Below are 24,273 nucleotides of genomic sequence, written 5' to 3'. Positions count from 1 at the left end.
AGAATTTACAAGGTGCTGAATGCTCAGCACCTCAACACTCATGCTATCCCTGTCAGTCAAGTGTTTTAAAGCCTGAGATTTTGTTCTGACCCACAAAATTACCAAATGATGCTTCCTGGTTACGGGAAGACAACCACAAACAGGATAAGACACAGTGAGGTAGAATAGTCAGCAGTTCCAATTAGAGACCAACAAGAAAAAAAAAAAGAAAAAAGAAAAAAAGAAAATCATCATTATCTTGACACTGTCAACATTTCCAGAGCCTCAGCCCCGTCTCTGAAGCTTTGCGTGTGAGAGTTTCTGGATCCATCATTTTTTTCCTCATCAAAAAGTTTTGCATGTACAAAAGCATGGAGTTGTGCAGACAGGTTGTATTTGCACACACACATATTCCTTACTTACATTTGTTTTAGGTTTTATGTGCACCACCCCCCAAAAAAACTTAAGCATGAAAAACTGTGCACATGAAAACTTAGGGTCTGCCTCTGTAAGCAGTTAGCACGTGGCAAGCTAGGTGTAAATCTACTAGCCTGCTGTGCGCCTGCTGTCTCTGTGGACTCTGCTACGATGCATTAAAGATACCATAACGTGCTTTGATCAGTTCCCATTTCAAAGCGGGGTAGACCAAAGTGCACTATGGCACTTTTAGTGCATCGTAGCAGAGTCCACACAGACCGCTGGTGCACAGCAGTAGTGCGAGATAGATTTATACCCTAGCTTGTCATGAACTAACTATTTGTATGGACAGTCCCTTAGGTACCTAAAACTCAGACCTTGATATTAGTGGCTGCTGTTGAAAATACAATCTTGTGTCATTGTCTAAAAATGCTCAAAACAAATGTAAGAAAATGCCATTCCTATGACCAATATCAGTGGAAATACTAACCTAAAGAGTCCTAGCATTAAGAAGAAATAATTGAATTGATAAGATAGAGCATATGATATATTATGCAGGATGCATACTGGAAGCATTGACAGAGGCAGGACTTTTACAGGCGGAATCCTTGGGCAGTTCACTTAAGAGCTCTGTGCCTTAGTTTTCCCAGTAGGGAATGATAATACTGACATGATCTTTTCAGATTTTCCTTCCCTTACTGTTTTGTAAGTAGGTTGTGAAATTAATCTTTGTAAAATGTAAAACATAATAATGTATATTTTTGAAAATCATCTTTGCATTAACTGAAATATTAGTGAGTTCCCTCCCCCCCCAAAAAAGTGTGTTTACATTATTGCCTGGAATTGTTAAAAATACGCTGGCGACAGAGAAATATTTATAAATCTATATGAATAAAACATTAGTACAGCAAGTTGAAAAACACCACTTCTTAACTAGCATTCCAACATGCTATGCTACTAACTGTAAATGTCTTGCTATACAAATACTGGATCTTACTCTTATCTCTATTAGATTGGTTGCTATCACTTTGAATTAAACGTATTGTTGATCTTGTTATCCAATTGTTCACAAGGAAGCACAATCCAGCTTCCATGGTCTATAGTCTCACTTATAAGGTTCACATCTATGTTGTATTTATTGTACTATTTTATTTTAAAAAAAAATCAAACTCAGGTTAACTAAAGTGAGATAACTAAATCCATATTTGGATATCTGATATTAGCCTGATTATGTATTCACAGTTCTCAGTGAGGTTAACGGGTGTCTTATTTGCTCTGCAGCTGTGCTGTGAAAAATCAAGTCATTTTTATTAAGGTGCCTAAATCTAGAAGATTTTGGGTGGGATTTTCAGAGATCTAAGTAAGTGAATAGGTGCTTTTTTATACCTATTAAGAGAGAGTCACAGGTGATCTTGAAAATCCTACTTACAGTTGCCGAACTAGGCATTTAAATTCTAAACATTGAGCTGTCAATTCTTACAGTATCAGAGGGGTAGCCGTGTTACTGCTGAGCTTCAGTTCATCTGCAAATTTGACACCCTCAGCTCAGGATTAAACAAAGACTGTGAATGGCTTGCCAACTACAAAAGCAGTTTCTCCTCCCTTGGTGTTCACACCTCAACTTCTAGAAGAGGGCCTCATCCTCCCTGATTGAACTAACCTCGTTATCTCTAGCCTGATTCTTGCTTGCATATTTATACCTGCCTCTGAAAGTTTCCACTACAGGCATCTGACGAAGTGGGTATTCACCCACGAAAGCTCATGCTCCAATATGTCTGTTAGTCTAAAAGGTGCCACAGAATTCTTACAGGTCATTTTAGTCATTAATATAATATACTGTCTATTTGTATAGGGACTTGTATGGTCCCCATCACTGCAACACCCATGGTTGCTTGGAAAACCAGGAAAAGGCAGATTGATGCACAGTCTCAGATACATCATTCTTTCAGAAAACAAAATGGCTGACTCAGCATGCACATGCTGGGCCTTTAGTGAGACCAGGGTCAGGCTCTCTTATTCAGAGAGTTTTACAGGTACATATAGCACATTCATATCTTTTAATAAAGCCTATAGGGACAATTACCTCCTGGTATAAGTCCATTGCCAGGAGGGGTTAACATGGTGTCCAGTGACTTGTGTTCTTCAATATGAGAAATTTTACCATAGGCAACAGAAAAACTTTCCTGAATTGTGGAATCATGCTCAAAGTTGGTCACAATTCCAATAACTTTTCTATCATTTGGGCAATATTTTACAGCTATTTTCTTCAAAGATCATCATTTTTACACACACACACACACACACACACACACACACACACACGTAATACTGTTGAGTCATACTCCCTTTGTGCCAGTGCTTAAGCTGTGCGCTAAAGTAGACATTTTACACACACGTATCAAGAGTCATATCATCAATTTTATAGTCTCCCAGCCTAGCATTCTGTGAGCCCTTCATGACAAAAGCCTTATTTGACTCCTAAAAACAATAGGAGCTTAGGCAAATGTCTTTTCCCCCCCCTCCCATTCACTGATCGCGTGGTTGGCAGCTGGAATTTAAACTTTAATGTGGCTCAATTAAATCTTTTTCTTGCATTCTCAAAAGCAACAAATGGCAAAAGATAAATGGCATCATTTGCTCCATTCATTTTATTTTCTTTAGGAAAACATTGCTTTTGAGCCTAACCCTGCAAGGTGCTGAGTAGCATCAGCACCAAGGCTTGAAGGTGTTTGGCACTTTGTAGGGTTGGGCCCTTAGCTTGAGAGTTTAAGTGTACATGGGGCCTACTCGCTGTAATGCAAACTTTCCCTCAACTCATTGTAATGTATTCGCTTTCACATGACATTTTGGGAGTTGATTTAACAGAGCTTGCTGTTTCTCCAAGGTATCATGTATTGTGTGATGCAGGGGTTGTCATGGCAGTTGCACTTTTTATACTGAATAGTAAATAACTGTGTAAAAGCTGCACAATTTTATGGTTGGTCCCTGAGGATCACGCAATTAATGTCAACTCTTTCATTTTAATGTATTTTCTGTTTCTTTCTTCCTTCTATTCTCTTTGAGCATTAGAGCAAAGGAGGGACATGTTCTTCAATGGTTCTGTCCGCTTAAGTTGGGCCTCAAACAGGTATGTAATAAAAATGACCCTTTTCATTTGTGCATAAAGAAGAACGGAGTCTAAACAAATCAGAGAGGGTCCAGCACAGACCACAAAAAACAGGACACAGCTCTGCACCAAACTTAGCATATCCCAAGAGAAAGTCAGTATTTATGCCTCTCTCTCTCTTCCTAACCAGAGTGCCTCCCATGAGTGATAAAAAGTTGGTGCCCCCAGGTTTGGAAGTAACAGGGGAGGGTCTATGGGCAGCTCTCCAGGTGATGAACTTCAACTTGGTCCATCTTTAGCCTGCATATTTGCTAGACAAACAGGGTGTTTGTCATCCTCTGCTTAATTACTTTGGATGCACAGAGCGTGACACACTTGAGAATGGCTTTCATACTTTTTTTAAGCACTCCATGCAAGTCATTTATGAATATTTATGGTACAGGAAAGGGAAATAGTCACTTTTGGGAGCTGCTCATTTAAGTGAACGTACCAGCGTTTATTGAAAAAATGATCAAAGAAAACCAATCACCAAAATATCAGGCTGTGCTTGACTTCTTCTGGGGTTGCCTTCTCAAGTCCTAATTTTACCTATCAGCTACTAGTGCAGCTTTTACAACACCCGATTCAGCAGGGTGTCAAGAACATCTTGAGAAATGCTGATTTGCCTAGCTATTAATGGGTTCATGAGGGTGCTCAGCAGTTCTCACACCTCCTAGCATCCAGCCCATTGTGAATCTTGGTTCCCCCAAGATGCCCAGGTACACCACTCAGAGTGTGAGCCAGATGCAGTTATAGTAAAAGCAATCTATTTCAGCTCGCCACATAACCAACTAGATCACCTTGGGATAGGTGCAGTCTCTGCTGATCTTGAGCCTGCAGACCTGAAATATGCCTAATCAAAGTGTTTAGAGAAAACTCTCTGTTCAGATTTTAAATGAATAAATAAAAACATCCCTAAAACAAACGAAACCAGCTCTCAATTCTACTAACTAAAGGAGCTTTTTAATTACATGAAAATCAAAAACGAATTCTTCAAAAGGGAAACCATGGACAAATTGCTACATTAAAAACAATAGCACAAGCACATAGGGACAAAATCAGAAAGGCTAAGGCACAAACTGAGGTACACCTAACAAGGGACATAAATGGCAATAAAGAAGAGGTTCTTTAAACATATTAGGAGCAAGAAAGATGATAAAGGAAAGTGTAAAGTCCTCTGCTTAGCTAGGAAGGAGAGCTAATAACTGATGACATCAACAAGGCTGAGGCATTTAATGCTTATTTTGCTTCAGTCTTCATCAAAAAAAGATAATAGAGACAGATACTCAGCACAATTAATATTAACCACAATGGGGAAGGAATGCACGCTAAAATAGGGGAAGAACAAGTTAAAGAATATTTAGAGACATTCGATGTAGTTAAGTCAGCAGGGCCTGATGAAATTCATCCTGGGGTACCTGAGGAACCATCTGAAACAATCTTGGAAGTGTTAGCAATTATCTTTGAGAACTCATGAAGGATGGGTCCCAGAAGACTGCAGAAGAGCAAACATAATATCCATCTTTAAAAAGGGCAACAAAGAGGACCCTAGGAACTATGCACCACTCAGCCTAATTTTGATACCAGGAAAGATACTGGAACAAATTATTAAACAATCACTAGAGGATTATGGGGCTATAAGGAATAGCCAGCATATATTTGTCAAGATGATCTCATGCTGTACCAACCTAATTTTCTTCTTTGATAAAGTTTCGGGTCTAATGCATAGAGTGGAAGCAGTAGACCTGATAGACCTTTATAGGTGGGTGCACAACTGGTTGAAAGAACATACTCAAATAGTAGTTATCGATAGGTTGCTGTCCAACTAGGAGGGTGTATCTAATGGGATCATGTAGGGGACAGTCCTGAGTCTGGTACTATTCAATATTTTCATTAATGGTTTAGATACTGGAGAGGAGAATACACTTATAAAATTTGCAGATTACACCAAGCTGAAAGGCGTTGCAGACACTTTAGAGGACAGGATTAGAATTCAAAAAGACCTTGAGAAATTGGAGAATTGGTCTGAAATCAACAAGATGAAATTCAATAAAAATAAATGCAAAGTACTTCATTTAGGAAGGAAAAAATCAAATGCACAAATACTAAATGGAGAATTACTGGCTAGGCAGTAGTACTGCTGAAAAAGATCTGGGGATTATAGCAGATAACAAATTGAATATGAGTCAACAATGTCATGCAGTTGCAAAAAAGGCTAATATGATTCTGGGGTGTATTAGCAGGAGTGTTGTATGCAAGACACAGAAGGTCATTGTCCCACTCTACTTGGCACTGATGAGGCCTCAGCTGAACTACTTTGTCCAGTTGCATGCACCACACTTTAGGAAAGATGTGGACAAACTGGAGAGAGTCCAGAGGAGAGCAACAAAAAATCTTGAGAAAAGATGACTGAAGGAGGACCCGATAACAGTCTTCAAATATGTTAAAGGTGTTATAAAAGGACTGTGATCAATTGTTCACCATGCCCACTGAAGGTAGGACAAGAAGTAGTGGGCTTAATTTGCAACAAGGGAGATTTAGGTTAGTTATCAGGCAAAGCTTTCTAACTATAAGGGTCGTTAAGCTCTGCAATAGTTTTCCAAGGGAGGTTGCGGAATCCCTGTCATTGGAGGTTTTTAAGAACAGGTGGGACAAATGCCCATCAGGGATGAGCTAGGTTTACTCACTCCTGCCTTCAGCACAAGGGGCTGGACGGAATGACCTCTCGGGGTCCCTTTCAGCCCTACATTTCTATGAGTCTATGATTGTTTGTGAAGGTTTTAGTTTCAGTGAATTCACCCTGATCTGACCCCTCATGCCTCAGATAACAGCACAGGGCATTGTTGCCATTGCACATAAACCACACATTGCCACTCGAGGTTTTTATAGTCCATATTTAAGTGCTACAAAAAAAGCATCACCTGTTGCCTGCTTTACTTCTTAACCATGTGCGCCCCCAACAATCCTTTTTCTTTTGTTCAGATCTTTCAAAGGCCTCTTTGCTTCACTGGCCTGCTGTAGACCTCACAGTTATTTTTAAATGTCCCTGAAAGGTGAGCTAGGATAAAATATGCTTCAGCATAAAAAGCAAGTGTCTTATGGGCGCCATATGCTCAGAGAATAGAGCCCTAATGCCAGGGCTAAATCATGAGCGTTCTGTCTATTCCACATGGCCCAAGCCCTGAATCCTTCCGTGCTGTTTCCTTGCACACTACCACTGGCGCAAGCAGAAAAGGAGGCGTCCGTCCCAAATGATATACGTGACCTGACAATTTACAGAGCGAGAAACAGAAAGTGGAGAACCTTGGGAAAAGCTTCAACAGGAAAGCAAACAAATTGTTCCTTCTAGAGGGCCAAAGCCAGAGGTCCTCATTCAGTCCTTATTCCATCTAACTTCCATTGCAGTCCACGGGAATTTTGCCTGAGTAAAAACTGAGTAAAGGCCACAAGATGTGGCCTTGGTGGTGGCGTTTGTGGAGGGAGACGAGTCTTCAACAATGCAAATCTTTTTTTTTCAGAATGGTAACAAACAGAACAAATGCTGAAGTCCATATGCAGGCAAAATTCCCATTAAAGTACATGACTTGAATTTGGCCTTATGTCACCAATAGGAGCAAAGGCACTATGCAAAATCTTGACATCTTTCACTGATTGCTTATTTAGGCAAACTTCCCATTGAAGAGTGAATGAAGCCTTCAGACTCTGATTCTATATTAAGCAAAAAACCTGAACTTCCTTAGATTGATTTAAACCAACAGTGTGACCATAAAAAACACCTAATACATCAAATATAAATTCTCATCCCAAGCCATATAATTTAAACTCAACCAGGAATCACACCAGGTCATTTCTTATCCATGTAAATAAATGTCACATTATCATCCACTCATCCCGATTGGTTTCATACAATATATCAGCACAAGGCTCAGTTCTTTTTCATAGGCACAAAACAGACAATATAAAAGTTCAATTTGGCCTTTATAATGCAATCTCTCTGCATCCCTGGGATCAGATCAGTTTCAATACAAAAAAAAAAAGAGACTCAAAATAAAATCCCTCACAAAGATGTTTCTACTGGCAGAACCAACCCAATAAGCAACCCAAAAGACTGAACTGGGCAGCCAAACACAGGGCTAGTCAGAAATTTATTCACTTCAGAAACAACAGATTATGGAAAAGTGAATCTAACTGAAGTATAAACTACCAGAGAACAAGGACTTTGGGCAAGTCTATTGGTCAGGATGTCAGGACACATTCAGCATTGGTGTAAGGGGGTACAACAAATATATGGGGCTGTGCCCTTTTACGCAAGCAGTGAATTGGCCCCAAAGTTCTCACAGATTTATCACTAAGCCCAAAATAAATGCTGAACAGTACACGTACAAAGTTTCTCCAGAAAGAGGCATGTGAATGTTGTTGGTAAAACGTGCACCTAAATTTACATACCAGGTCCCCGATAGGAAACATTTCCTGTCCCACAAGTCAACGCAGAACTGCAAAAATTAACTAATCATCTAACTTTATAAGATTCAGACTTTAGAAGATGAATAGGCTGTTGACATGGTTAAATGTGCTGAGTGCACCGGACAACAAAGAGACAGAAAATGCAAAAATCAATTTAATAGAAAAATGAGAGTGAAGCCCCAAAGGTAAGAAAAAGCAACGCCTTGCAGAAAGAGTCCAATAAAAACAGGTGGGGAGAAATGACAGACCTGATCAGAACAAACAGCAAAGCAAGTTAAAGAGATCCAAGATGATGCAGATCAAGAAAACCAAAAGCAACACTGCAACTGATAACCCATCTGGAATGTCCCATAACATCAAACCGCAGCAGTTCTCTTCTCACAAAACAAAATGCATTTAAAATAAGACAAAGACAAGGGAATTAAAGAGCAACAAACCACCAGCAATGGAATGAACAACAGAGGGATGTACAAAGATCCTTGCAGTCAGAAGACACACGTGAGAAAAATACAGTAAAGAAACAAAATTCCAAACAGTGTGAAGAACGAATGCACCTCCGAAATGCTGAGCTTTCAGGAGGTTAAGATACAGCTCCAAATATTTAATTTCAGGGGAGATTTTTATTTAAAAAACAACAAACAACTCTGTTGTGATGCATTTGCCCCCTTGCAGTTTTCAAATGTCACTACATGCCTATGAAAGAGAGTCTGCCATGGTACTGTTTGTTCAGAGCCAGTTTGAGGTTGGCGAAAAACTCTGAGAAAGCCCGAGATAGGCTGTGCCTTTGCTGCCAAGCTAACCTCAGTGCGTCTCTGTAGCAAAGCCTGTTTAATGTGGCAGTTCCCCCAGAACTGTCTGGTTTCAGTAGAAGTCTTATTATCACAACCACTTCTTAAAGGGCTCATCACTCTAGTTCCTGTGTGCTGAGAAGCACGGTCAGAAAACGCTCCACAATAAACCAGGATAATCACCTGAGTTCTCACTGGCTTTTCCTGGAGATGGTTATTCTACTGAGATCAAGGGAAATGAACCCTTGATATGTCAAAAACCACCATGAAGAAACAGCTTAAAAGAGTAGGATGTCCCTTTAAGAATGTGAATATCCTAACTGCATGGAAGCGATTCTGCCCACTCCACCCCCTATGTATCAAAAGGCTAATTGTCCAGATTAAAATAATACTAATAACTGGTACATTGTGGTTGAATGAATACTCTCAGTGTCTTTTATGTAAACTGACCCTCACCCTAAGAAAAATGCTTAGCACTCCTCTGCAAAGTACTATCCAAATGTTGACACTTAGTCCTGCCAACACCCTGGAGGAGTACTACAGCATTACCATCCACCCATTTTACAGATGGTAAACTGAAGCTCGAGTGACTTTCCCAAGGCTTAGAGGAAGCCGGAGCTAGGATTAGAACTCAGGAGAGCCAGGCTCCCAATTCTGTTATTTGTTATTACTCTGCTTATTGCCTCTCTCCGTACACGAATAGCTTCAACGGAAGCCACTTTTAGAGGGCAGCTCCCAGCCACACCTCTGCAGGTGTAAATGGACCTGCCTGCAGTAGAACTGGAGCAGTTCTATTGCCTGGCCATGGGGATGATTTGGGGAGCCTAGGCTTGGGTTGCGTACGCGGTGAGCACTGCCGACTAGTTCAGCTGACATAGCTGTGCAGGGTGGCTATGGAGAGAGACATTACCACCTTCCTCCAGTCATTTCCATCACCCTGCCATAAAAGGATTGGGTGGAAATGGTGGCTCGGTAGCTGTTCAGTAGCCGAGGGGAAGGATTGTTTCCCCCCTAGGGCCTCATCCAAAGCCTGTTAAAGTAAATTAAGAGACTTGCAGTGGCCTTTGGACTAGGGACCAGACTCAGTTTCACAGCCTGTATTCTTGGGCTTTGGCTCATGAGCTGGTATTATGTATTATTTGTATGTGGTAGGATCCCCAGTCACGGACCAGGACCCCTACGGTGTTAGGTGCTGCATAATAAACACAGACCAGACAGACAGTCCTGGGCCCAAAGAGCTTGTAATCTAAATATTGTGGACTGAGATGTGGGGAAACACCCAAATAGAATGAAAGACAATGACCTGCACATTTTGATTTTGGTTGGAGAGAATCCTCAGCTTAGAAATGAACTGGTCTCTCAGGGAAAAAGATAATTCATTGTGGGCCTGATCCAAACCCCAGTGAACTCAGTGAGAATGAGAACGTGTAGGAGAATTCCTTTGTAACAGTCTATAGGCACTCTCTCACTCAGACATGGACACAGAGAACTCAGAGACACACTTCAAATCTTTAAAAGACAGTGGAATTCCATTCATAAGGATCTAAACTAAACTAATAGAAATATTTGTTAGGTCTCCCTTAATGCTCTGTATTAACCTTCTGCAAGAACTATGATTATGTAGTCCTTTTTAATAAAGACATTTTTGTAGAATTACCAGGAGATTACAGATAACATTAACTAAATGAATTAACAGATCCACTAAGGCTTGTGGTTAGTGTTCTGAAGGAGTAATTCTAATTTTTCATCTGGAACCAGTAGCTGGATGGGAATTGTAGCCTGAATAAATTGGTAGTTTCAGTGGATACCTTACTGTTGTGTCAGCGTTCTGACTCTCAAGTTTAGAAAATATTTTGCACTTTCAAAGAAAGTGTACGTTGCTACCAATCATTTACATGGCATTAGGAAGGAAAGTCCCAAATCTGTCAAATAATGAGCTTGTTATAACACAAACCAGCCTCAGGACACACAGAAATCAGAGGTTCTGTTGGGCTGATTATCTGTGCATGTAAAGTTTTGAAATACATAAATTAAGGTCTCACTCTAGGAGCAACATAAGTGGCTTAAAATGATTTCTTTAGGATCTGATCAACTCTATAGCTGAACATCACAGGCAGTTGCTCACGTCTCATTAGGGTGATCATATGTCCCTTTTTAAAGGGACAGTCCTATTTTTGGGAACTTTTTCCTATATAGGTGCCTATTATCCCCCACCCCGTCCCGTTTTTTCCCCACAGTTGCTATCTGGTCACCTTACTTCTCATAGACTCACAGACTTTAAGGTCAGAAGGGACCATCATGATCATCTAGTCTGACCTTCTGCACATTGCAGGCCACAGAACCTGACCCCCTCATCCCTATAATAGACCCCAAATCTCTGTCTAAGCTACTGAAGTCCTCTGAATCCATATTCAGCATAAGTATTTTTCAGTTGAAATGCTTGATGTAAAACACAGGCCTTTCCTGATAAAAAATTGCTCTGACAGAAAAACGTATAGCATTAAGGGCTTCCCTGCACTGGGGACTCCTAGTGTAGACATGTTGCACTGATGTACAAGGTCATTTGCACTGGTGCAGTTTATCCGGTGCAAGTCACTTTTTGTACTTGTGCAGCGTGTATCAATACAAGGGGCTTCCACCGGTGCAGTTACATCAGTGTGGCTACACCAGCACAAAAGTCCCCGATACAGATGCGCTTCACAACTTGTGAACTGACTGAAGTATAAACTGAAGCACAGAGTGAGGAAGCAGTTTATCCAAGCTGACTCAAGAAATCTATGGCAGAGCTTGGAACAGAACACAAGTCTCCAGACTCCTAGCCCTGTGCCTCAGCTACAAGATCTTCCTTCCTACCTACACAGGTTCCTGACTAAATTTAAAAAAAAAAAAAAAAAAGTAGGAATCTTCCTAATTGTTTGCTCTAAACCGACAAGGCTGAATCCGCATGTCCTCAGTCACCTCCAATGAAGAGCTGCCGAGCAACATATTTATTTGCAAACTGTTTGCCATCCAAAATAAACATTTGCAAATGCCCAAGTGCAGCAAACTCCTTCCTCACCCATCTGCAAAGCTCCCAAACAAGTGCATCAGCAGCGCCTTTTGACAAGCACCTCAACCTGAGACCTCCCCTTGTTGCTGAATAAATATTTCAGTGTCCAAAGAGGCAAAACACAGGTTGGAGGCTAATGGGGATAGTTAAAACATTTAATTAACTCACTCTCTCCTTCCCCACAGACATCTCAGGGCTCATCCACATGAGAGAGGCACACTGATTTAACTAAGGTGCAATTTTAAATTGATTTGAACTGGTGCAAACTCCTGTGTGGATACCTATTTCAGCTCAAACCAGGCTTATTTTTGGTTTAGATTAGGAGTCAGTTTAAGCTAAACTGAAATAAACCACTCAAAATTAAATAAAAGTCTCCCCACACAGGGGTTTTCATCAGTCTAAGTTATATCAGCACAACTTTCTCATGCAGACGAACCCTTAGAACATGAATTCTTTTTAGACAGGAACTGCCCCTTGTTATGCCTGGACAGCACCCATTACACTCCAGCCGCTGTTCATAAATCCAAAGAATTTACAACAGCAGATAATTTACCGGTGAAAAACGTAGGGACTTGATTATGAGTCTTCACCAAAGAGACAGCAGTGAATGTTTTAGGGGATCAGTTGTTCAGTCTGTTAGGAGCTCGTAGTCAGAATCTGACCATTTTCAGGGCATACTTTAAGGGCCTGATCCCACAAACCCTTACTAACGCAAGTAATCTTCAGTCAGACCTCACTGAGTTCAGAAAGCCAGCTCAATTCTGCAACGCTTCCAAGTCTTTTTATTACAATTAATCAGTTTAACTAATTTACCTAATTAGGCCTCAGGCCTGCACACTCTTAGCTTTATGAACTCAGTGGGACTACTCCTGGATAAAAGTAAACATAAGCATAAATTATTTGCAAGATCTAGGCCTTAATCAGGTACTGGAGGGCAGAGAATCAGGGCCTGGCTTTACTTATTGAGGAATTCAGTGAGGGGACTGTAAATGATTTGCCTACTCATTTATTTATTTTTAAATAAGATACCAGATGTGTAGCTGCCTAGGTAGAGCCACGTTCAAAGTAAATGATCAGATATGCACTGCACACTGAACCCCCAAAGATGGAAGTCTCCTAAACAATTATAAATGGAGGCTGGGGATGGGAGTAGGGAGGGAGCCTAACAATGTCTTGTGCTTCACAAGTGTCTGCGGTAAGCACTCCTAGACTGTGCTTGTAGGGATGCCAATTTTGGTTGGACGTATTCCTGGAGGTTTCATCACGACATAATCTTTAATGAATGATTAATCTGTAATTCCTGGAGACTCCAGGACAGTCCTTTAGGGTTGGCAATGCTATGTGCTTGTCAGAGCAGTACAATGGTGTACGTGAGCTAAGCCTAAAAAAACCCAAACCCCCAAAACTTAGCTATGAAGAGAATAGACAGGGAGTTGTAAGGACATTTTTTCAAATGATGTGTTTGCCAAAAAAACGTAAATGCAGAAATGGAGTAGTTCAAAGCAGAGCTATTTTGCAGTAACTTCCCGCCCCCATCACACAGCAGCCGTTGCCTGCAAGGAGGCTATAAGAGTTCTGCATGTCAAAGCACGTTATAAAGGGATTACTTATACACACACAAAAAAGCTGCAGATTAGGGCAGGGCACACTGGTCTTGTAACAGAGATTCTGCAGCAAACCGGGCTGTGCATTTAGGATTGCTCACTTAATACTTCACTGTCCATGTGCGGAGATTGGGTGGGATGGTATCAAACCCTGTGTTTACACACCAGGTTGGCACTAGCCGTTTCCCTTGAACTAACAGGGCCAGAGCAGGCTGCTGTTGAGGTCCCTTTCTGGGTCACTCTCTGTTCACCACAAAAGAAAGTAACTGCAGCCTGAAGAAACAGACCCGCAGTGGTTTTGAGGTTTTAGGAAAATCAAAGACAAAAGGAAATGGCAGAGTAGCCTTATAGAGCAGGAATAGAAGGCAAACAAGCAGTGTAGGTTTAGGACCTGTTTTTAGGGAGCATTACGAGATAGTCTGCAAATACTTTGAGAGCAAAGTCCGAGAAATTACTAGCGATTATTCTTAAGTTAGTAATATGTGCATAGCAGTAGTATCCCTTGACCCCCAATCAAAACTGGTGCCTATGTTGTGCTAGGGACTGTACAGACACGTACTCTGCCCTGCAGAGCTTATGCTCTAAAGGTTGGTCTATAACTGTACCAATTAATCTGGAATAAAGTAGGGTGTGAATTCAAAGCCGATTAACCTGATTAAGTTAATTTGGAATAAAGCACTTTTATTCTGGAATAGGAGCGCTCACATATGGAGTTAATCAGGAAGAGTTAAATCAGCAATCACTATTTTTCCTCCGTTGGTATCCTGCTGTCAATTGAATTGTCTCATTAGACTGACCTCACACTTGGTAAAGCAACTCCCATCCTTTCATGTATTCATACTGGCTCCTGTATTTTCCACTCCATGCATCTGATGAAGTGGGTTCTAGCCCAGGAAAGCTTATGCCCAAATAAATTTGTTAGTCTCTAAGGTGCCACAAGGACTCCTCGTTGTTATTTTAGAATAGCTCCTGGTGTAGACAAGCCCTGTGAAGTGTCAGTGAAGGTGTAACAGATGCAATGAAATATTCTGCATTGCTAGGAAAAGTCTGACTAGCCCAGTGCATGGTTCTGCCTTCCTTCATATGCATATCACAAAAATTTAAAAAAGTGTCTAAAGCACCTAAATCCTGTTTTCAAAAGTGATTTAAATTCTTAAGTGCCTAAGTCCCACATGGATTTAGAGGCTTTTGAAAATGGGACCTAGGCACCTTTGAAAATTTTACTCCAGGCATTTTTCTTTAGCATACACTGTACTAAAATCGTAGATAAAAGGGCAGTCTTAGAGAACAGATTCCATGAGGAGAGAGGGCCAAATCCTGAGTTGGTGTGGACTGTGATTATAGTCAATGGCACTACAACGACATACGCTACCTGAGGGACTGACCCAGAGAATCAAAATAGAATCCCCGTCATATTCTGAATGTGTTCTCGGAGTGACAAACAAAATGTTTAATGAACGGGGAAAAAAAACAAAAAAACGCCAACTCAGTCTGTTAAATACTGTGTTAAAATTGCACAGTTAAAAATTACAACAAAAAAAAAAGCCAGGAAAAGCAGATGCTGAACGTTCCAACAGTAACACTAGATATCCTGGGTTTTTTTATGACCACATTGAACGTCCTGTAAGTTTTACAGTATCCATTTTACAACATAAACAGTAATATATTAAGATACACAGTTACCCGGGGGGCGGGAGAAAAAGTGGGATGTGTGCAAAGCGATCAAGTTACTGCTGCCACTGAGACCTTAACTTTGGCATTTTCCGAAGATGAAATTTTCAGCCATGCAATCTTTAGCGTAGTTGCTTGCATTTAATTTCCATGGTGTTTTTTCCCTAAAGAAGCGAGTGTGGGCGGGTAGGAGGGGGAGAAAGCCTGCGCTTAATAATGTAAGCATTTAAATGGTCCTGATTAGTCTTTGAAGTTCACACACATTTCATTGGGGTCAATAGGTTGGAGAAGAGGGTCAAGTTCCCAACTTTGCTCGACTGTTTTCTGTAAAGCTGGGTTATCAAGGCATCACATTGTGATGGCTGGGATCTTTGCAACATTGAAATTTAGAAATGGGAAGATAGTTTAGAATTTGCATAAAGTCATAAAAGGCATCAAAAATTTTGGACAGACCCTAAAATTACCGGATCTGCACTATTTTGAGGACTTACAGCATTCTGCTTTCCCTATGTTAATGCAAAGTGGATTTGCTTCTTCAGGGTTTTGTTTGTTTTAGAATTTTATTGTGTTTCTATTTGACTTACACAATCTCCCTGTGCAGAGTGTCCCATCAGCAGCCCTTATTTCTGCTCAAGCCAGTCAGGGAGAATGTGCAAAATTTGATTTCACAAAGACCTTTGTTTGGTTCTGTTGAAACCTTCCATGTCATAGAATCGATCCAAATGCACGGAAGTCATTAGAAAGGCTGCTATTGACTTCACTGGGCTTTGGGAAAGACCCCCAGACCAGTATGTTTAAAAGTAATTTCGCTCTCCAAATATACAATGTAACTTTTGTATATTTCGGGACAAATATATTAATAAGAGCACTTGATTTTGGGGTGGGGACTGTTTGTTTGTTCTTTACTCACCAAGGATGCTCTGAAATGCAAAGCCTCTGCTCCCATTGAAGTTAATGGCAAAACTCTTATGGACTTAAATGGGAACAGAGTTATGCCACAGGGCCAGGATTTAACCCTTTGGGGCAGATCCTTGTGTCACGTAGTTTGGAAAATTAACATGGTGCACAGCTCATGATTGTGGAGCTATGCCATTTTACCCCAGCTGAAGATCTGACCATTAGCATATGGCTATATGCTTAGTTTGAGCAAGACAGGCCCACTTCCCCTTCACTTTGCAATCCTATCAACATCCCCCACCCTGCCCCTCCCAACACTAGGGGTATTTCAAGGAGCAGCTGGTAAAAATCATATGTTGTTATGCAAAGCCAATGCTCTGACCTGTGTTACTAAGTGCTTGAGACCACTAAAATTGAAAGAATTCTACAAATCCTAAAAATCTAACCTCACTTTTTCTAGTCAGTGTTGTTTATTTGTACACATCCTTCAACTTGCAAAGTGAAAACGAGACTGGTCAGTATGTTCTATTTACCTACGCGAGCGCACACATGGCTGGGAGTCTGGAAAGGCCAGTGTTCTAAGCTATTAAACGTACTGCAGTCGATAATGGCGAACTTCCCAGTCCTACATCTGCAATACACAGGAATTAAGAGTTTCCAAATAAAATACTCCATCTTTTATAGGAGTGCCGAAGCCAGCTGGGAAAATGACAAGCTTATGTAACCTGTTTCTGAGTGCTCTGCATGCCCTATTCATCAAAGGCTTTGGCTGAAACATCTGAAAACACTGACCTGAAAATTCCATAGCAGAGAGTAGAAGCCCAATAGCACCATGCAGATGAATAAATGAACAAGTCACACATGGCACTTCAAGAGGCCAATGCAACAGCACTAAAGCAGTTACCGGTGAGTGCTTGATCTTGTATCATTAAAACATCTTCATTCTCACTTACATAGTAGAATAAAAGAAATGCTACTAATAATTATAAAAAAAGTTGATTAATTAGAGGCCACTCCTAAGTGGAGTCCCAGAGCCGAGTCGGCTTGAAATCTGAGGAAGTTCCGACTCAGATGCAAACCGGGGATCGTGCCCACCTCTGGCAATAACATTTCCAGAACTTACATGTCCGAACGGATCGAGGTGATTGTTAGTGAGCTTTAGCTTCTGAAACGACACCAGTTGCCGCATCCAGTGAGCTCCCGTGGCGGGCGAGTCCGGATGAACATATAATCGCCCAGGCATTGCGGGCTCTGCTTTCCCAGCCACCATCCTGTGAACAAGGCACTTATGGATTACATCTTCCTGGCCAATTAGCACTTCAGAGCAATTCATTGCCTAACTGAACATGGTAACCATCTTACAAATCCTGAGCTATCGTCTGTATTTTAAGATGGATTTGGCCCAGACAGGTTGGCCTGATGGAGAAAACACAAGAAATGTAGGATGCTGCTGCTGCTTCATCGATCTGGGAAGGATGAAGCAAAAAGAGGGGCAAGGAACACAGGCCTCTTTTCTCATTTTTTCATTTCTCATTGCCTGGGCAGGGTTTTCCCTGGACACACAGTATTGAATGAGGGAGTACGCCGCAACTATATGAGAGCTGGCTATGGGCAAGTCCTGTCTTTGCCACTCAGAGGTCCCTGAGCATGAGGGAAACCATATGGCTCCACTGTGCAGAGAGGCAGGATCCAGCATCACTCTGGGGGGACTCCTTCAGCCTTGTGAGGAGGAAGGCATCTGGGGAAAGTACAGGGTGCAAGACCAGGGCTGGATCCAGGTAGCAGGGCTGCAAGAAGACTAGAGGCTACTGTAGCTCCTAAGGCTGAAACACCAGCTTGGTAGAAGCTCTTGGGAAGCGACTCCTTCCCCTCCAGCCCCTGTGGAAGCCCAGTTCTCAGGCTGCGGCTGGGACATGGATTTGTCCTCACATTCCCCCTGCCAGACACCTTTGTTCACATGTCAAAAGCGCTGTTATTTTTCATGGATTTAATGCTCTAATACAGCATGTAACAGCAACTCTCCTCTTACTGTGTATTGTTCTCATGCAATAAAACACCAGTAAAAGCAATATTACCAAAACCAGCAGAGCCTTTCCAACAGCAATGAAAAATGGAGACGGAAAACAGTTCTAGTGACTGGCCAAAGTTAAATTACGAGAGTTAACATCATCTAGGACTTAATGGCTAAAGCAAAGAATTTGCCCTGGGTTGCGTAAGGTTCCCAGTGAGTACGACTCCCATCCTACAAGAACTCCAGAAACAAGCATTAGCTCAAAGACAATTAAAAACTGAGAACAATGCCCTAAAATGTGCGTGTAGATTACATTTGTATGGGATATCACTATGAAGAGGTCAATTCTATTCCCTTCAAAGTCAGTGGGAGTTTTGCCATTGACTTAGAAACAATGTCAGCACTTAGTGGAACAGATGAAGCTCCACACAAAGAAAGCAGGAGGGTTCTGGGAAAGGCAAGGCATATTTTCAGCAAGGAGAGATTTTAAGGCGTCAAGATGCATGAGATTCTCATGGGCAGGAAAGTAAATATTAAACCAGCCTTCATGCTGAGTAATCTTGCTGTCATTGAGAGAGGGCGAGAGGAGAAAAATCTGGAGAATAAAGCAAAATAAAATAAAATAAATAAATAAATAAAAAGGTGGAGGGTGGGAGAATAAAAACGGCTCCAGAACTGGGCTACATTGGACTGACCAATTCCACTTGTCCTCCCTCTTTCTGAGACCACAAAGTTGTCCCATATTTTAGCTATCCAACCTCTAAGGGCTGTGACTTTCAATCTGGGATAGGCCTCAATTCCCATGGGACCCTACCACCACAAGAACTGCAAGATCGCTACTGCTCCTGTGTTTCCAAAATGGGAACAGGAAAGGAGAGCAGCCACTTCAAAAACTCTCTGGTGGTGGTGGGTTTATTATTAATGTTTTTATTTTAAAGCACATATATTTCATTTCCAACAGACAATGACATCTCAGGGAGGACAAGTATTTTTGCTCAAAAGATGTAAATTCAAGATGACCACTATCAACAGGTCTTCTGAGACTATATGCAGGTGAGGCCAAGAAAAGTTGCACCAGTTTGGATAAATGAGGGATATTCATCTGGTCTGCCAACAGATCTTCACCTGGTGGCTTTGTGGCTCTTTCCCACAGAACAAATATAATTAGAGAAGAAATAGTCAACACTCAACCTACTGCAAATCTAAGGCCTCATAGAGACTTTTTTTTTTTTTTTTTTAGGCCGGAAGGGACAATTACATTGTCTAATCTAAACTGTATATCACAGGCCATAGAGTTTCATGCAGTTACCCCTGGATTGGCCCCAATAACTTGTGTCCGACTAAAGCATGTCATCTAAAAAGGCATCCAGGCTCAATTTAAAAACATCAAGTGATGGAGACTCCACCATTTCCCTTAGTAGTTTGTTCGCTGGTTAATTGCCCTCGCTATTAAAAAAATTTGTACCTTGCTTCTAATTTGAATTTGGCTGGCTTTAACTTCCAGCCATTGATTCTTGTTCTGCCTTTCAGGGCTAGGTTAAAGAGCACTTTGGTATCTGGTATCTTCTCCCCACGAAGGTCCTTATTGACCATCTCCTCAGTGCTTACTGCAAACAGTTGATACAGATATGAATACCTCTCTTTTGATAACCCAAGGAAAAAAAAACAAATAGTCTCTTACCATTTGTTGTCACAAAATTTGTACCGGTGATCATCAGCTGGGACAATGTCGATCAACAAGATGTATTTGGTCTTGGGGTTCATCCCGGTTACCTTAATTTTGTAGCTAGGAAACATCCTCCTTATGAAAAGCAAAGGGTTAATACATTAGCACATAACTTAACACATAGTACACTAACGGAACAGCAGACAGGAGCCCCGAAAGGAGGTTCCACTGAAAGTCTAAAGTGAAATTTACCCAAAAACTCTGTACCACTTATGTGTCACGGCATTTGAATGACATTCATCCCTGTGGAGAGCTAACACAGGGTCTGTGCGCCACTTATGTTCCCCTTCCTCATAACAGAGCAAAAGGGGGACTTACATGGGGTGCAGGCCTTGCACTGACCATTTTCAGAATTTAATCCCTAATGCATGCTCAGGGCAGTGAGCAGCCCCTTATTAATCGATGCGTTGGGCCTTGCACAGGCCCTCTGCCTGAAGGTGATTTTCACCCTAAAAATCTGGGCTACTAGCTGATTTGATTTTAAAAGCTACTCGGGATCATTAGGGAATGACTCCGGTTGGCTTAGTGCCTTCCAGAGGGCACACAAAGCAGGAGTGCTGACAATGACTATGGGTCTGACTATCCTACCCGCTGGATCGGTGGGCAGCGATTGATCCATCTGAGATCGATTTAGTGTGTCTAGTCTAGACAGGATAAATCAACCCCTGAGCGCTCTCCCGTCAACTCCTGTACTCCACCGGTGAGAGGCACAGGCGGAGTCGAAGGGGGAGAGGCAGCAGTCGACTTACCACAGTGAAGACACTAAGGTGAGTAGATTTAAGTACATCGAATTCAGCTACGTTACACCCAGGCACTGAATTTTGAGATTGTGTTTGTGCAGCACCTAGCACAGTGGGGGCATGTTCCATGACAGGGGCTCCTAGGTGCTACGGTAATAGAAATAATAAACAACAATATTGTGGTGAAAAACCTTACGTGAGATAGCAGGGGAAAAAAATGTTACTACTCGATATCGACCCAACATGGAGCCCTCCCTCAGATACCTCAGGTTTCCTCTCTCCGACGGAGGGGGGCAGATTAAGGATCAAAGTCTGTGCTGATGTAAACAGATGCAGCTCCATTGACTTTCCTGTGCATTAATCGAATGCTGCAAATACTGTTTAATAATGGAGTGTCTAACTCAAATTCTCTGTGAGGGTCAGTTGGCGCAGCGCTGTTGTAGCCAGTGGAGTTGTGCCAATTTACACAAGAAGAAAAATCACACCCTAAGATGTTACATTACTGAGCAGTATTTGCAGCATGAAAACAAGCAACAGCTAGATGTGACAGGGAAATTAATTCATTCAGTCACAGTGTAGGCACCTGCAACCCTTGCTAGTGTGGGTAACTTTGATCCGTGCGAGCACTTCCATTGGTTTCCAAGGGACTAAATACCAAGTAAGCAGTAAGGGTTTGCAGGACCATGCATCTTCAATCCTATGAGTAACTTTTCTGTTGGCTCCATATTACCAAGCCTCTCCTCATCCAATAAAAACAAGTTATTTGCGCAAACTGGCTCATCATGGTTTTTAAGCAAGAAGACAGAACAATCCAATACATCAACATGCCGTGACAGCTCATTTGCATTAGCAGAAAAAATGGGCAGAATGGATGAAAATATCTATATCCTGAGGCAGCATCATCACAACCAGCGTTAGCAACAATGGGCCAAATCCTGACATCATTACTCTGTCAAAATGCCTAGCAACTTAAATGAGAGTTTAGTCTGGATTAATAGCTTGGCCTGGCAGAGAAAACCCTCCCCTACCCTCAGATAGACCCAGTATTTTAAATTCTCTTTTCTCCCCCTTTTCTCTTTTTAATGAACAAGTTTCTTCAGGCCAATAAAAGGGCTCGCTGTATTTGTGGCTAAGGAAAGTGGTGAGTGCTAGGGACCGCTGAACAATCTGGGCCTGTGAGACGAGCAGTAGCTGCTGTCCGTGCCACCATTTTGTAACTGCTCCGGGAGAAGGCAATAAAATGAGCCCTGTTAGGATTCATTTGAATTGACTCTTTTAATACTAGGCATAAAATCCAGATATTTATTATGTATTTAGCTGGGACTAACCAGGAGTGGTTTACCAATGTCCATATTTGATTTTCATTCATAAACGGTGCACTCCTCTTAACCTTGTCCTCACACAGGTAAGCACCAGTATAAATACAGGAGGACATTTCAGGTTGTGAATACACAGCCCAATTCACATGGGAAAAAAATTACACTAGGAATCCAAGCCGACTGCCAAGATTTTTTTTTTAAACTACGTCTTAAAATTGCACTTAAAAATGAAATGAAAGAAAAAGTGGACTTTAAGAAGAAATTAGAAAATAGGATTTTGGATAGTTATTGAGATGTACCAGTAAAGGATTCTATAGATATCGGGGTTGTTTTTTTTAATAACCTGTAGCTTCTGAAGTTTTTTTCCCATTCATTTCACATACTGAACTACATCCAAGCTGCTAAAGTAGCCAGACTGATCTACTGTAAATGTTAAGTGCTTTTTTAATGGCATTTAAAATTAAGCTTCAGCATATGGAGTTCATATAGCATAGACATGCTTGAGTTTATAATGTTCTTTAGTATAGCTCTCTAAAATAAATATAAAGAGCCGAAGTACTCCTCTAATATACACAGCTGAAATTCCTGAAGGATAACAAATGTGAACTCACATCTGATTGAAGGTGTTGCTTAACTTGCAAACCGTTCAGTATCTAGCAGTGGTAGCATTACACTTATCAAGTCAACAGATTGAGAGACAGTGGCATCTGCCAACGCTCGGCATTTGTTTCCAGGAAAGCATTATCAGTTTTTAATTCTGGCCCTGCACGGACATTTCATCATTATTATTAGCTGCTGCATTCTGGCATTAAAAAAATATGCGACTAACATGCTGTCCAGGGATGTGTCACTTTAATTTTCTTAATGAAAACATATTTCTCAACCCCTTGGCAAAGTCTAGTTCAGTAAATACCTCTGTGCAATAGGATACAAACATGGGCCATGTGTTTCTGGTGAGGGTGCACAACAAACTGGGGAGTTGGGCCCAAAAATGCAATCAGTGTTTTGATTCAAGAGTTAAAGAGAGTGTGTGTTAGTGCTGTGTAGTGTTGCCCAGGCTCTTATCTGGATGGTCAATCAGAGAAAACCAAGGGGAAGCACATCTCCAGGGCTGCGTGCGGAGCACACACTCTTACAGTGAGGCTATGTAGTCCACTAGCAAGTCCTGGTAAGCATCCAAAAGTCTGCCTGCATAGCCTGCCCTCAGGAGAATTTCTGTCCAGCGGGATTGGCTGAGGGCTTGATCCTGCACACAGTTTCTGCTGAACACTGAGCTTATTACTGAGAGTAGCTCTGTTGACCTGTAGCAAGTCTGGCTTTCTGGGGAGATTCTTTTTTGGAACTCTTTCATTCTGCCTAGCCGAGGAATCCCTCTCTATACGTTACTTTCAGTTCCTGTCCCATCTGAAACCAGGAGCTGCTCAACAGGTACATGGAGTGTGTACACACACACACACACACACACACACACACACACACGATCACACTTTTCCCAACGGCTGAAAAAGGCTCAGGCTGGATTTGGTTTGAGATCTGAATGAAGATCCAGACAGATTATTTTAACCCATACTGGCCCCTTTGATCATACTGTATTTCACACTCAGGAAGTGCTTTATAGTCTGAAAATCATTTACAAACAGGAGCCCAATGTGGCAGGGCACATACAGGATCCTTGACTTCATTGGAAACTTTTCCTAGCTCAGACTGCAGATGAGATGCAGTATTTAATCCTCAAGAACACCTTCGTTGAAGAAGGGAAGTAAAGTGGTTCTATTCCTGTTTATTATGCTAGATGCTCTAGCTGTGGGCCATGAATGCATTGTGCTTGGTGTTGTACAAACAGAACAAAAGGTCAGTTTCTGCCCCATGCAGCTTACAGATGCGGGAACGATAGAGAAGTTAAGTGCTGTGTGAATTTACAGCACTGTAGAAACTGGCTATTCATAATTTGCCTGAGGCCACAGAATGAATCAGCATCAGATTCGGGATTAATGCCAAGTAGTCCCTGTCCTCTCAGTTGTGTGCACAGACCAACTCGATTACACCTGTCTGTCATAAACACAGATGATTTTTGCTCCATAAGAAAATCTATGACTGGGAAGTGGTGCGGGGGAATCGCCAAAGAAAGGAGGAAAGGCAGAAATTCCAAGCTGCTGCACTCTGCAAAGATCTGTGCCTGCGCATCAGTCCCCTTGCATCTAAGGAAGTGGAATTAAAATGTCTTTTCTCGCTTGTGAGCCTTCATTTCCTTTTTAAAAGATATTAACAGAAAGACTTCCAGCCATTGCTGATGGGCTGCCTGTTCAGTACACAGCTAATTAATGTTTGGTTTGGTTTTTAAACTAGCACTTCCTTGAACAGGTAGGTGCCCATTAAAATAGGGTAACTAGATGTCCCAATTTTATAGGGACAGTCACGATTTTGGGGTCTTTTTCTTATATAGGCTCTATTACCCCCACCCCC

At 41.6% G+C, this 24,273-nt stretch overlaps 1 protein-coding gene across 2 annotated transcripts in view; it reads right to left on the bottom strand.

Moving 5' to 3' along the window:
- The window catches only part of TBX4 (T-box transcription factor 4), a 63,695-nt gene that overhangs the window by 15,361 nt on the left and 24,061 nt on the right, over positions 1-24,273 (bottom strand). For both annotated transcript variants that reach the window (XM_032779313.2, XM_032779311.2), the window contains exons 4-5: positions 19,707-19,826; positions 17,138-17,285 (exon numbers count right to left, since the gene is read on the bottom strand). In XM_032779313.2, coding sequence (XP_032635204.1) covers positions 17,138-17,285; positions 19,707-19,826 — 268 coding nt within the window. The remainder of the gene's footprint in view (positions 1-17,137; positions 17,286-19,706; positions 19,827-24,273) is intronic.

The sequence above is a fragment of the Chelonoidis abingdonii genome, chromosome 20, assembly GCF_003597395.2.
Source record: "Chelonoidis abingdonii isolate Lonesome George chromosome 20, CheloAbing_2.0, whole genome shotgun sequence".
Classification (NCBI taxonomy): domain Eukaryota; kingdom Metazoa; phylum Chordata; order Testudines; family Testudinidae; genus Chelonoidis; species Chelonoidis abingdonii.
Note: the sequence above shows the minus strand (reverse complement) of the source record. Positions and strands in the feature narration are given on the sequence as shown.